This window comes from Mycetomoellerius zeteki, unplaced genomic scaffold (genome assembly GCF_001594055.1).
Source record: "Mycetomoellerius zeteki isolate Tzet28-1 unplaced genomic scaffold, Tzet1.0 scaffold122, whole genome shotgun sequence".
NCBI classification, from domain to species: Eukaryota; Metazoa; Arthropoda; class Insecta; order Hymenoptera; family Formicidae; genus Mycetomoellerius; species Mycetomoellerius zeteki.
Window position 1 is genome coordinate 1,520,057 of NW_017256147.1, and position 16,086 is coordinate 1,536,142.

The 16,086-nt window shown below is 38.6% G+C and overlaps 1 protein-coding gene across 3 annotated transcripts in view; it reads left to right on the forward strand.

Annotated features, from left to right (window-relative positions):
- Nucleotides 1-16,086, forward strand: part of LOC108731252 (uncharacterized) — a 304,231-nt gene that overhangs the window by 171,201 nt on the left and 116,944 nt on the right. For all 3 annotated transcript variants that reach the window (XM_018461481.1, XM_018461483.1, XM_018461482.1), the window contains exon 6: nt 12,625-12,714. In XM_018461481.1, coding sequence (XP_018316983.1) covers nt 12,625-12,714 — 90 coding nt within the window. The remainder of the gene's footprint in view (nt 1-12,624; nt 12,715-16,086) is intronic.

The following is a 16,086-nucleotide window of genomic DNA, read 5'->3' on the forward strand; positions in this document are numbered from 1 at the left end:
AACAACGCGACGCTCTCAACGCGGCTGAAAGTCAAAGGTTCTCGCGCGAAAGCGAGAAATAGCACGAAATATAAATACGTGCTAACGATCAGTTGATATCGATGCAGCACTATTTTTCGCGGTGGATTATTATACCGTGCAGGTGAAGAGAAATTACCTAGAATGCAATTTAATTCGCCCACTTTATTGTTTCTCGCGCTACATCGCGAAATTTTATTGCTCAGTGTCGTCGTAGGCATGTGAAAGCCAATAAATTTTACGGGATTCGCTATCGAGACATAATTGATCGGCCGACTATTCTCACGCTTCTTTTTCCTGTGAAGAATGTCGGAGTCGCCGAAGCCACTGAGATTTAAAAACTTTTCCTTCGTAATCATCTTATTAACTCACTGATCGCATTACGAGTGCTCAGGTAAAAAAATATTTTCTTCTTATGGAATGAATTCTATAAAGAATATACGGTCTTTTAATCTTACATATTTACCACATTTTTATTAAACAGGATTATCGAAGATATAAATTAGCGACATTACGTCAAATATTATATATATATTTTTTTTTAGGTATTATCACATTTCTTTTTATTATAGGTGTGATATATGATAATTGTTCCGCAAATCTGCAAAGTGAGCCGCATTCTTCTTTTTCGTATTTGCCGGATTTCTACATACCTGTCATCTTGCCTATTTTTTTGCTCAATCGCGACTAACGGTTCGATTTTTCGTGACACGATTGCTTATACGAGCTTAGAGCGAACAGTTAGCGAAGCGTGACGTATCGCCGCGAGCTTCTGCATCGCCACCGTGCGTATCCGGGGGTTTCGCGATTCAATTGAAGCGTTTCGTGTGGTACATCGGGCGAGCCGTGTTGCATCGGGTATCCCGTGTTGCGCGCGGGTTGATTGAACGTTTGCCGGACTCATGGGCCGGCTATACTTAGTAGCTCATTGATCGTCCCCACGGCGGCCCTCAATCATATCTACTTAAGCGAGAATCAAGCGGCTTCTACAATGGAGGCTGTTCACCTCTCGCGGCGCGTTCCTTCGTTCGACGCGCGGCGTGTCGAGTATGGGACGAGAAAACGAGGAATTATCGTCCGTTCGGTCAATCGTATTCCGCAATTACACTCATCACGTCCGAGTATGCGGGGTTGCTTGTTTGCACGAGCTAATAGCAAGATTGCCCAACTGTTTGCCTCTCCGAGACCATGTTCGCTTACTGAGGGTGGTTTATCGATTTCTCGCTTCTTACGCAATTCAATTACGAGCAGGACAATTGGATTAATTCGGAGCCTTATTATGCCTGTCAACGATGATTAAGTTAGATGAGCTTCTCCCCCTTGCGACTTTTATTCGCCGTAAACGTCGCGTCGCCTTCTGAAATTAATTATGATGTTTTTGATGAAATTATTGCCAATCATATAAGCTTCTTCGGAATGGCTATTGCCAATTGAAAAATCTAATGCAGTAAAGTCTTTCTTAAATTAATAAATATAGTTATTTGCTTCTTGTCATTGTTTTAATTAGAAATTGATTTAAACAGGCATAATCCATCATATTAATTATTTCTACATCGGGAAAGAATGTATGCTATGGCATTATTAATATTTGTAAGACACATAATGTTTTATGACATGTAAAATGAACTTGTAAGAGTATATACTTTTTAGAGCTCTTTTTTCCGTTGGATTTTTATTTTAATGATGATCGTCCGCTTTCACAAAATTCTCGTATTATTGTCAATTGTCGAGGCACACCTTGAGCCATTAGGTGGAAAAGGGAAGTTGTCGCTATTAATCATAATGCAGATAGCGATCAAATTGCCATCACGACATCGTAAAATCTGGTAGCACGGACGCCGGTGAATCTTTTGATCCGACCGTGAATAAAGCGATCTTCAACGAGCCGAATAAATGCCGCCGCATTACACGGCCCATTACGCTATGACGTTATTTACAAACAAACGCACGGCCGCGGACGCTATAGAAAATAAAGAACAACGCAGCGGAAGTCCATTAGACACTTCCTCTTATTAATACGCGGCCTCCTGTGCAGGGTCTTTTTTTACATGGAAAAAAAATGTACCTAATTGAAGTGGTATAATTTGTAAGGCCTCGTCCACAATAGTCGCACAGTCTGTGTTGCAGGTCGCAAGCTTGTTACGACAGCCAATCTGATGCGTCAATATTAAAATTGATGCTTCAGATTGACTATCGCAACAAGCTTGCGACCTGCGACACAGTTTGATGAGATCTAAAACGCGTGTGTAAGAGTTTACAGTGGTTACAAGCAAAATGAGACGTTAACCAATACTGTATGGGATTACTATATTTTACAGAAAAAATGTTACGTAATTTTTATTATATTTGTTATTCGCGTGCACGTATACTGCATTCAAATGCATTCACGCAAATATACAACACGGATTAATCGCGAATTAATTAGCAATAATGACATAATTTTAATTCGATTAAAAAACGAAAGATTATGAAGCTTAATATTTGTTATGAAAGATAAGACAATAAAATTAGAATATTTTTGATGAATTTTTTAAAATGAATCTCTTGAATGAATCGGCGCGCGCGCGTAGATTACGATAGAAAAAATTTTTAAAGGCTATATGTATTAGCGAAATTATAGACAGTTTAAAGTTTACGTATTAAATTCAAATGGATAAAATCAATTGCGTTTTATAATTGACGAAACTACGAGAATTATATTATACTACAATAGTATGATACAATAAATCATAGTACAATAGATATTATTGATCTAAAGGGACGAGAAAAATCGAAGATATAGTACGTGTGTTAAAGACGTTCCGCGCGACACGTTAAGCACACGATTGGAAAATTATGTGCAGACTCTGGTAATTAGCACGCTTCGTACTCGCGAAGGAAGTCTAATGATATTTAGCAGATTCTTTCTAGAGAATCGACGCGTTGAGAGAAGATTCTCGAGCTTGAAAGCCGACCGTCGCGTAAATCGTTTCCAGTTTCCATTTGTGATGTTAACTGCTTCCGCTAATAGCCGGTTGCGCCAGATTTCATTGTCGATGCCTCTAAATGGAGAACATGCCGGATAGTACTCGATAAAAATTGTCGTAGCATAAATCGGTCAGGTTCAAGGAGATTGCTGACTTATTGGGAATTCATTCGATTGCTACGCTATGTTTGCTGCATATTTTTTTGCATCACTTAGCGATAGATCCTCGGACAGCATTCTCAGAAAATTTTTTAAATATATCAAAATGAAATGGAGCAAAATATTTTAAAAGACAAATTTTTTTTGATGAAATTTTTATATTTTTATTTTTTTTATATTTATGTTAAAATTTGAACAATATGTATTACTTGTTTGCAATGATTACTGAAACTGTGCTATATTTATTTATTCGTAACATTTCGCTCGTTTCATACGAGAAATGAAATGAGAATGTAATAACATTTTATTCATTCGTACTGCGATTCGCAAAAACGCTAAATTCCATATAAAGATCCTAAACAGTTTTCTAATACATGAGCACTCGATGGATTTCTATAGCAATAGAGTCACGGAACTTGCATGAAGGAAGTCACAGAGACTGAAGATTAAGACCACCCAAGGAGTCACGGTGTTCGACTTACTGGATCTGACAAGGACATCGCTCATGATCCTCCGAATAACCGTTTAGCGAATTATACGTGTGATTTATACAGTGACTATCCCATTCATGATCTAAACAAAGATACATTATTTTAATTGGAACTTACATTTAGAAATAACATGGAAATTTTTACAATCTGCCTACTTTATGCGTCCCAAAAGATACCAATTCTAAATATCGCTTGTACGAAGCTTTTTTGATATTGCGTGTTATTAATAAATAGAAAGTACGAGCGGCATTTTAGAAGAAATCATTGTGTTCGCATATGTAAATGTACGGAAAAATTAGTTCCGATTTTCTACATTCTTTTGTTTTCTAATTTCTAGACGGAGATACAATCACAAAATTATTTGTATTAGAAATTAAAAATTTGCAGCAAGGATAGAAATAAATTAAGCTTTTTGCTTTAATTTTATTTTACTTTATCTTGCGAATTTCATCTTTTAGAAACTACAATATACATAATTATATTAGAAACTACAATATAATTTTATCAGCATAATTCTAATTCTTGAAATATCTATTCATTCGTTATTTTCTGATGGTCAAAACATTCGTTAGGGTCCTTCTGATTTAAAACTGTCGTGCGTTCTACCCTTCGCATCTTCACAACAAAGAAACGGCGGGAAAATGTCGAGAGGTCATAGACACGCGGAAACACACTGCGCCAGACCTCAAGACGTCGCGAATGGAAACGTTTAAATTGCAAACGGCGCATCGTAAAGCGAGAGGATCCAATCAACCTTTGCTTACGAGTCAATCGAGTCGTCGGCCTGCGACACCTATCGCTTTATGCTAATACAGGCGGTTTCGTTGCTGGCGAATAGGTTCGCACTGCCGCAACCGCGTCGAAGACGAACCTGCGAAGAGCATTAACTCTTAGAATTCTCAGACGCATGACGTGACGGTCTCCGGAGCTTATAATACATCGTATATACCATGTAATCCTAAACATGTATTTGTATATTCATATGTTTTTATATTAGCACTAAACGAAACTTGTCAAGAATAATAATAACGGAATGAGTAGATCAATGAATAGAGGCAAGAAAAATATATTCTTAGGTAATTGTTAACTAAAATTATCTATTTAGCAGCTTACATTTCTTAATAAATAAATAAAATAATTTTTAGCTAACCGTAAGTAGATACGTTAATCTTAAAACGAATTGAAATACAAAAATCAGTATTGTATTCTGAAATGTCTGTCAGAACTAGCGGATCAGTAGTGTGTACCAAGAAAGGAATGTGTATTAGAATTCTAATTTTAAATTCTATTTCAAAATAATATTATGGACTCTGTAGGCGTCGTGCAAGTATTTACACTTTAAGATTTGATGCGAGCGCAAGAGAGGTTTAACGGTGACGAGATGAAAATTATCCGGCTCGTGTGTGCATCTGATAAAGAGAAACGGTATATTTCTTCAACAATGGCATTGCCGATAATAAAGCAGTAACCCGAAAGTCATTACTCGGTCGCTTCGTTTCTTAAGCATCTGCATAAATAAGATGCCATAAAATCTTTGAAGAGTCGAGTTCTATGAGACGCGATATGTTTTGAACTGTATTCAGACACAATACGACTTTCCTGATGTAACGATTATGATTTGTAAAGGAATACTATATTTATGCAAATTTGTATATATTGTACGAAAAACAGTTATCAACACAAAGTTGTTTTTTTTACATTTTACAAAATGGGAAAGTCGCATGTTAAAAAATTGGAGGATTCGTATTGTTTACATTTCAAAATAGTACGAATTCATCAATGGATTTACAGATGCGTAAAAAAACAATTTTTTTCCAAGATACCGTCCTGTAAATATATTTGCGTATAAAATAAAATAAAATTATTCAATCACCTATGTACAAATAGAAAAAGTCGAGGATCTTGCTTGATTAGCCATTGAAGTTCGAAGTATTCACCAGTGATCACGCAAGAAATGCTTGCCTCGGGTCTGGCAATAATTCCGCGTTGAAACTATTCGTGAGATGATACACTGTGTCTAGTGTAGCGACAATAAATCCGAGGACGAAGATTTATGGCGCTGGGAGTGGTTTCGGACTTGATGCGTTAACATGCATTAACCCAAATACAAGAGCAACCACCGCGGGCAAAACGAGACCGAGTGCGAGACGAGTGTTCTTCCGTTCTTGTGCTTTGGTCCGATCTTTCGTGTCTGATCCCGAGGTAGATTGGTGACGCGCGCGAAGAACGGAGTACCGTATAAAGTGAAGCGATTAGGGACATACTTTGCTCCAAGTTGAGGAGGAACAAAAACTGAAAAATAGGTCGTTTCACTTTCTGCACGCGCAGTGTAAAAACGACGGGCGGATTTTGTTACGCCGTTTTTCTTCGTCTGCTCCTAATTACCGCGTATCGCGATAACTGTTGGTCGGTGCTAGAGGAGAGGTCACTAAATAAAATCATCGCGCGCCGCCTGATTGCGCTTTCGCGCTATAAATCACGACGTTAAGTCGCGTGCTAGCGCGCATCGAATTGCGCGGAAGTTAAACGCTAAAAACTGGGATTAAACTGACCCAATGCTAACGTGATTAATCGGCTTAAGTCATGGAAAGTGGTATTATCCTGGAGGTAATAATTATTAGTTCGACGTTAGGCCGCGCTTTTACTATTAGATCGAAGACGAAGTGCCGCAGTATTATTAACTACGTTCTTTTAATTTTCTAACAACGTAATTTGTTACTCGGCTTATTTAGATGCTTAATAAACGTATATTAGCTATACATTTATCAGTTAGGAAAAAAATATTTAAAAAAAATGTTTAAAATGAATAAGATTTCACTTTTTAACATTAAATTAAATTTTATTTTTAATTGTTTTGCTATTTCTTGTATTTTATATTTTTCATAAAAAATATTCTAATTTCTTTATTTAAAAAAATCCAAAGAGCAGTTTATTAAAATTTTTGCAGAACTTTTTATTGCCTCAAGTTATTATTTTTACGGTCACCTAGATTTTGTAAAAAAAAAGTATTTATTTATTATTCTCAAGAAAAAAATTATGTTGGCGATGTAATTGGGGAGGAAATTTTAGCACGATGGATGTAACTGTGTCAACTTTCCTTCGATAGAACTCTGAGATAAGACAAGGCCTCGAATCGCCAACCGCCAGAATGGACGATCAGTACAGTGGACGATCTCTCGATTCCGACGACAGTCCACTGTATAGAAAATGGCTTATATCTCGTTTTTAGGAACACTCTTGGCGGCTGCATTTAGACGCATCGGACGGCGTTTGCAATAGCGGCATCCGATTGCGTATCGGTGACCTCGATCGTCTCTCCATATATCTCCCGCTCTTATTATCTCTCTCTTTTTCTTTCTCTTTCTCCCTTCTTCCTTTCCATTCAATTCGTTGTGTCAATGATCCCACGCAGATCCGAGAGAAGGAAGCTGCTTTGCGCTCGCATGAGGTTCATTCGCTCAAGTGAATTATGAACTCTCCGATGTTATTAGCTGTAATGAGAAAATTATTTCTCGCCGATACACTTAACGTTCATCTCGACAATTATTTTCTTCTTACAATTACATACGCAATTGTATTCCATTCACATTTATCTACCCTACTCTACTCTAATTGATCGAAAGACGTTCATTAAACGTTCTTGTTCCTTCAATCTCACTAGCATCAAAATTTTAAGGCTGCGTTAAATCACATAATATCTATGAATATCACACTGAGCAAAGATTATCCGTAAATCTTGAAGTGAGCGGAAGTTATATAATATGAGAGTTTCTAATCTAAAAACAGATTTACGCGTATCGGTGTGTAATCTCTTTCAGCCGTCTCTATTACAGAAATATAATTGCGATTTTCTATCGCAAATCACTTGGACGTTTACTGCTGTGCGCGGTACAGTCTCGCGTGATGCCGCCGTGTTCCCTTCCGCGAAATCCCGCGCTCGGGATACCCGATTCTCAGGTTCGTATAAATTTGTTTACTCTAAATTATGACTCTAATAGATACGGTCGCGTGTCTCCCGACCGTTTCTTCGTCGGTGCATCGCACAAAGAAGGCGCATTATCTCCGAACGGAGGCAGCCGGTCTCGTCAGCTGTTTTCCTCGCGTGATAATCGGCAATTACCAATGCTGTATTATCGATTAGCGGCGATTCGATGGCGCAGATTATCTGTCAATGATTTTGAACTTGATCGTTTCGACGCCTACAAGAAATTAGAAATCGTCTCCGTTCGAAAAACAGCTCGAAGGGAAGCACGATAACAAGCACGATGGCGGATTCGCGGCGGTAGCTACATATAATTTGCATAAATAATGTCCACCGATCTATTGGCCGATAATTACTTCCCGTTTATTACTCTGAGATACGTACGCTGCTTAATTATAATTATTATCGACAACTAATTTCACTCGTAATTGTTAGGACCGCCACGATAATGTCCCGTTGCGTTATTTTACTATGGTGAATAAATGTAATTACACAGACGGAAGAACTGATATTCTCGTTATGTTGTTTCTTAGTAATGAAACAAATAGGTAAATATGATCGAACATGATTTATGGCTCTATTGATAAAATAATGATAAAGTAATAAAATCGCGCTTGCTCTAACGGAAGTTCCTATCGCGAGAAATAAAACGATACCAGCTTCCGTTAATTCATGGGTAGGGGAGCGGTATTTTATATCATAATCAGCTGTGTGGGGTGTATTAATCGTTATTGTTACTTAGATATCGCGCGCACGGAGGTGTACATCATTTTTTTGTCGATATCTAACCTATATACATAGCTTATATTCAGAACGCGATTATGACGATGTTAGCGCGTATTTAGCATATAGTGTTTATATTACATATGCTAGTAGCATTTTAGAATAACATATATATATATATAAAAACATATAAAATATAATTTAAGAAATAAAAGCATTTATCGATAAAAGCGCTGCTTTCTGAATACAGGCCACAATGTCCTGCTGGCAATTTAATTTGCTTAACTAACCACAAAATTAATCACAAACTGATTAATAATATTATAAATTTGAACAAAATAATATAAAACTCAATTCAGAGATAAATGTATGAGAGAGAGAGAGAGAGAAAAAACATAAATATATTAAAAATTAGATTAAAATTTTTTATTGATGAAAAAGAATTTTTATTTGTAGTTTGTGTTTTCTTTTATAAATAAATTACTCAATTTCTCGCATTAGTAGAAATCGCTTACAGCTAACGGAGAATTAAAGAACATAAAAAATCGATGGATAATCAATAGCTTGTAGAGCTTATACATTGTTTCACTAAGTTGAAAGAGCGATATTGCTTACATTATTGACCATTGGCTCGATGATTACAGCGATGAAGATTTACGTATTTATTCAGATAACTGCTCTTTCACAGTTTTCCACAGAAAGCGATAGAGCGATGAAAGAGAAACTGAGAAGAGGCTTCGCATTCTTTTACAATTCCGTCGGAGTGATGGATGAGTTCTTCGGAGAACTGTCGTCGATAAATCACCGATAACCGTGTTTTTTTAACAGTCTGTCTTTGTTTTCGCCGTTGCGCCGACAACGCCTCCCGTAAAATTGCGTTTGTGGCGGCGTCAGGTCCGTTGTCTCGTAAAGTGTACACTATGGACGTCATTACCACGTAATTAGCACTCTCCCCTTCTCCTGTTCCATTCCTCTGCGGCGTAATGAGTTCGAGCGTGGAAATTTGCATGTGAATCTCGCTACGGCTGCCGACATACCGCAAAACCGCATCCGCGAAGTCATTCTCCGCTCCGAGCTATGCGGGCACGAAGAGAAGACCGATCCGTTGTTCCTGCATGTGCGGACGCAATCGCGTGAATGCACCTGGCAGCAAAATTGGGTCGCGTGTCACGCCTGTCATCGCCATTCCGTAAACGTAAGAGTGAACTTCCGATTGTGTTTTCAACGTGAACGATAGAACATTGAACGTAGACTCGTTGATGTTCGAACTATGTGAAAAACGATATTAGTTATCGGTTGTTGATTGAATACGGCCTCCGGTAGAACAATTCCGGAACAGATAGCCATACGAGGAGAGACAGCCATTGTGGATTCTCCGGTAATTGCTGATACGATATGCATGAATAGTTAGTAAACATCATGGTGATTGATTGGAATTGTTTTGCGATTAGCAGTTTTACTCTAGCGGATGTTATTTTTTTACTCGGATTTTTCTCCTATCTGTTTAAAATTATTTTTCAATTAAATGAAATTAAAAGTTCGCTTCAAATCAATGACAAAATGGAAATTTATATAACTTTATGAAAAATAATCGTAAAATGATTTTCAAAGACCCCCCTAACCTTTATTTTTAAAAGCCTAAAAATTCTGCTTTCATATCTTATTAAATTTTTGTCTCGGTTAACAAAATTTGCTCAAGAAATTTTTACTTACGCGTCACTATTTCCAAATCGAGATCGCGCAAAGTTAATAAAAAATTTCAACTTTAAATTGACGCATAGAGTTGAAAAACATTGTTTTTAATTTATTTGAAACAATCTGAAAGTTTAAAGTCTCCTTTTTAAAATATTCTCTTTACGAAATTAAAATACAATTTTTTGTTGTTGAGTTATTGCGGTTTGAAATGGCCAGTATATTTCATCTTTTCATCACTAGAAATAGCGTCTCAGAAATTAACGTACTTTCTCTAAATCACAGACACTAGGAGGAATAATAACAGTTTGAATATATATCAAGGTGTAAGTGGTTACAAGACTTTTATAAGCGGCTGGACACATTAAGAGAATTCGCGATTTATGTTTCAGAGATGGAAGTGGATAAGACCATCTTACGTGCTTCAATTAATTCTAAAAGTAAAATTATATGAACAAATTTCTAATCTGATCGCATAACTTTCGTGGATAGTTCTCTCGCAAATTCAAATTATGTTCACAATACAACTCATTTTACTCGCGTATACTTGCATGCGGATCAGTCCACGTGCGTTTCGCGTGGCATCTGCAGCAGACACGTTCCCGTTGAGACAAACGCGGCACGTCGTCGCTTCTCACGTGCGCACGGCGAGAACTAATTGATCGTATCTCCGCGCGTGTTTAATAGCCAAGCTCTTTTACTGCATCGGAGTAAAGTCGGCGCGGCCGGCGGGCAAGATCATGGACGGCAATCGCGTCCTGATTTCGCTGCGGATCAATTTACCTAACAAGAGCGAGGACGCGATAAAGTTGAACCGTCGCGAGGCCGCGCGAACCCGTAATTAACGTCTCCGGTGAAACGTCTTGTAATCGCTTAATAAGCATCCGTGTGCAAATAGCGTGCGTTAATTGAGAATACACCCAGGGCGTCGTGTGGTCGGCGACTAGTGCGAAAACTATGAGGTTTCTCAGTACGACGCCCGATAATTCGCAATACTACGTCGGAAAACTCTTCGTAACCGGTTTTAACGACCGGCATTAAATGTCTACAAGTGTAAACGATAAACTTTTTCCGCGCATTTCGCGGAAAATAGTCCAATCCGCTCGTGTTAATGCGCCAGTAGTAATCAACGTTAATTACATTGTCGTCGATCTCGGAGAAATAGGAAAAGGAAAGAAAGAAAGAAAGTGAGAGAATGAGAGTGGGGAGGGGGGAGGGAGAGCAGCATATAGAGAAAAGGCAAATCGAGTGGCATTGATTTACGCTTGATTACATTTCCCGCGAGATCTCTGGCGCGCAGTTCTGCATAAGTGAATGCGCTTTGACGAGACGCCGCTCACGCTCGCTTACTTTCGATTATTTCTGCGCCGTCATGAATGAGACGTCCGGTATTCGCGCCGGCTACTCGCGGTAGTAACGCTATTTAAAATGCCGACGTGAGATACATATTATTCGACGTGTTACTCATGAAGGTAGAAAGTGCTCGGTCGTCCGCGTGATGTACCGCGATGCATATATGTTCAAGAAGAGGTGAATATGCGTGCAATTCGCCGTTCACCTTCGCTGGTCTCTGACAGAAGGTGACGAGGGTTAAAAGGTGGAATTAGAGGGAGCCTCTCAACGGAAGGTCGAGCTCGCGGGCTAGCACAATCCGATGTTCGTTTCTGCATGCGTGCACGTGCGGTATACGCACGTGCGTGATGTACGTGCTCGCCATCGGGCCACCGATGAGCACGTTTCCATCGCGATTAATCGATAAACGCGCTTCGTTTCGGTAGCGAACGCGCGCTTCGATCGATCTTTGTATCTCGTAAAGCGGATATTAATCGTAGAGACGTATTTAATGGTTTGATGAAGCATACCGGCATTATTCATCATAGAGAGATGTGTTTTTATTTCTACACAATTCAGCATGACGTGCACGTTTGTTTAACAGAAGAAATTGAACGTCGAATGCTACTACTCGAATGCTAATACGCTAAAGTTATATAATTAATTATTTAACGTTTTAATATTTAATACTTATTAGTTACGTGAATATTAATATATGTATTTACCCATCAAGTGTCAAGCATTATGATATTCTATGTATATGTAACACTTATCAAAGTTAATTAATATAATTAATTATTTTATATTTCAATATGTAATGCTTATTTCTGAATATTAATTAAGGTTCTAATGCGTCGTATGCATCGTAATATTCGTAATGCAAGTGAAAATCAAGATTCATTGCTAAGATATTTGTTTGAGGAGAGAGAAGGAAATAAATAATTATAATATTCTTGAATTTATGATGAAAAGATTTTATTCAATTACAAAAGGATCTTATGAATTCAATTATAGATCTGTCAGTTGGTTTCCAATTCTTCATAGAGTAGTTATTCGATCTTATTTGGGGATGAACCAATCTCGATGAATCACATTGAGACTCGTTCAGCTGTCAATTTTGTATGGTCGACCCTACACTATTGGATCCAATTATCAATTTTTGCTGGTATTCGATTCAGCTGTCAAATTGAAATGCAAATGGCTAAAGGATATCCTTGTAGTTGCGAATGAGGTAATAACAAGATCCTTCGTTCTGGTTTCAGGTACCAAAAAGCGAGTCGACGAAGTAGCATCACCAAGGACTATCCACGACTTGCCGGAACACGTTCTCACATGTGGCCTGTCACTTCCCGGTAAGTATTTAAAAAATAAAATTTTTTCTGAGAAAAGATTATACAATGATGATAATTTTTATCGTAATTATCTGTTATGACAAAAGATATTGGATTTGTATTATAGATCGACGAAACTCGGAATTTAAAAAACGAAAAAAATTGAAACTATGATTTTCAACATTTTTACGATCGTATATTTCTTAAATTATTGCCAAATGTCTATTTAGAATCTATATATTCCAGATTATTTAAAGAGAAGATGAAATAAGATTGTAGGTTTCCAAATTTAAACACTTCGCGATAGTCGATTGCGCTTTTGTTGTAAGCCTTTGTCTCGCGTTGAGGTGCTCCACATATAGTAGAAGCAACGGCAGAAACGTGAACTTACGCTACACACGCGACTCCACGTTGCTTCTCGCGTCGCGTTGCGGAAGATAACAACACGCGGTGACCGCGGAGGAGTATGCGGAAGCTGGGACACACCCATCCACCACGTAGGGCTCCTAAGCTTGGTTCACACGCCCCCGCATCTTCTGCTCGTTCTGTGCATCTATTTACGTACTTCGTCGAGTACCGGCAGATACTTCCCCGGCAAGCCGTTTCTCTCCCTTCTACCGTGATTCTGCCTTGTCGAGTGCGCCATTCTCTCGGCCGTTCTCCTTGCTCTTCGTCCCGTATTGTCCCTTTCTCTCCCTTTCCGTGAGGCTCAGCTGGTCGGATCTGCAGATATCTAACTGTATTCCCATAGTTGGCGCAGTTGTTGCTCTCTGTCGTCGATTAGCGCACGGCGGGAAGAGGTAGTCGCTGGACGATAGCTGAAAGGAGCCTGACCAAAGATTAACCCGCTAGTGTTCGCATCACGAAACACGCTTTGCCTTAAATTACCATAGAGAGTATATAACGATCAAGTATTTAAATAAGCATATACATGTATTTCATGTTCATTTCTACCAATGTAGATTAACTTTAATCTTGATTTATCTTATTTTTTTCTAGTTTTGAAAATTATAAAAAGATAAAAAAGTAAATTAATCTAAGATTAAAGTTAATCTACATCGATAGAAATAGGCCTCAATGAACTCATGTCGGATAAAAATAATATTATACCAAATATTTTTTTGCAGTATATGAGAGCTCATCATAAATAAATGAATAAATTTATAGAACATAAAATTTATTTATTTATAAGGGCATAAAAGAAAGTCTTGAATGCAGGTATCAATTGAGAGATATAATCATTACAATCGAACGAATATTACCCGAGCATTCGATTTTCTTGGTACAGTAAATGCGATTATTGTGATGGTTATCGCGTTATCTCGTGATAATAAACTGGAAGTGATATTAATCTACTAAGATCGATTAAAAGCAATATGTGATATCTTTATGATATGAAATGGAGAAATCACTTCATCGAACTTTGCTTTAGATCGAGTAAAGTCTCTATTTTTTCGGCGTGTCTAATATCGACATCGTTCGCGTAACCAGTCCCTCCTTCAAAGCGGCGTCCTGCAACGGTAATCGGGTGAAAGGGAAAAGCGCACTCGGCCGCTTTAATTGCAACCGAGTGTGGGATATACGCGACTCTTTTGTGTCTCGATTAAGGAGGGACCCCTTGCAACAACATTAACGTTAACTATCCACTTACTTGAACATGAGTTACACGCTCAGTTCGCACGCCTTCGTGTTTCTCGCGCGTCCATCCATTTATATCCTCTTCTCGTAAAAGGGCCAATGGTCCCTTCCGCCTCTCTCCGTCTCAATGAATGCTCTTCTCTGTTTCTCTATGTCTCACACACGTACTGTTTCGTATATCGCCATGCACTCCTCTTCCCGCTACCTTTTCTTACCTCCTGGTATCACCTCAGTGCTTCATGCTCCCTTCGCGTGCCTTGTATTCTCCCTCCGCTCCTTTCTTCCGCCCGTCTTCGTGGTTCGCTCAACTGGCCGGATCCACGTATGTCTAACTGTATCCCGTAGTTGGCAAAGCTGCCGCTTTGTCGCCGATTAGCTGACTGGTACGCGGGCAGGCAGAAACGATGGGCGACGATCTAATGGGCTCCGGCGTGCTTCGAACGGGAGAAATCAACGGTAAGAAACACGTCGTGCCATCAGTTGTTAATTTTAATTACAGTAAAACGCACGCGGCGCTTCTTACGGGACTCGGTACGATCGCGCGAGACCCTTAGAGGTGAATTGCCCTTTCACAGCTAGGTAAAAGCGAACTTACACAGTTTACATTAAATGATCGTCTTCAACGACTCATGAAAAGCGAATGAACAATTAAGTTTTTTTCTAAGGGAATAATTAGAGAAGGACTATATTAGTGTAATATAATTCAATGTAATCTTTTAAAAAATCCAGTTAAATGTGTAATACTAATTATAAATCACTCAATGTGCTCTTTTTACACTTTTGGTTGATAATCATATCTATTATTAATCTTTATAGGATGGGAAAGCCATCATATCTCATATCAAAGTAATATCACATAGTAGCATTATTGAAACAATGTCATATTTTGAGACAAGGAATATATACAAGGAGATAATGAATTATAATAAATTTTAATTAGGAAAAACTAAGATTTTAAAAATAGACATCCTCTTTAAAGGTAAATAATAGAGCAAAGAAGAGAATTTCTTTTTTTTCTATTTTTTTTTAATTATTTACGTTGTCTATTTTTCGTTTGCTGCAGATGCTTTGTCAAACTAAACCGCGGATTCACCTTCAAGTAGATCCTCGCGGAAGTATTTTCTGACTGTTCTTCGGCTCGACCCACGTATCTTCGTACTTCACATTCCCGCACCTATTTATACTGCCTTTCTTTTCCAAAGATAGTTCCTCGCGTGTCTCGTTAGGCTCCTCTCGTTTCTCTTTCTCCATCCATCGATTCCGCCTTCAGTGCTCGACGCTTGCGGTGCTCTCCTCCGTCTAGTCGTGCTCACTTCCTTCATTCCACCACCTTGATTGCAACAAAGCGCAACGTTGTTTCGGTTTCGTGGGATCCCGTTGGAGTTGCCCGCGGGGCTCAGTTTCCGACTTGTCTCGAGCAATCTCCGCGAGATTTTCCGACCGTCTCACGTCGCTCCGATCTTCTACACTTTAATGTTTACATGTGCACGTTGCATGTACCATTCCTCCTGTGATACCAATGCGGTACGCGATGAGAACGTAGGAATTTACGAGAAAGTCTACTGTTGACAATCTGCCAGGCGGAAGCGCACTCTGTCCGTTCAAGAAATCTAACCGCTATCTTTTAGATAATCACCTATTGTGCAAAATCGCACAGGATGCAAGGACTTTATATGCATAACGTACTTATTCTACTCACTCTTGAAATAACAGTGCATGCATGGGCATGATGATCGTCAATTGCTCGGCTAAATA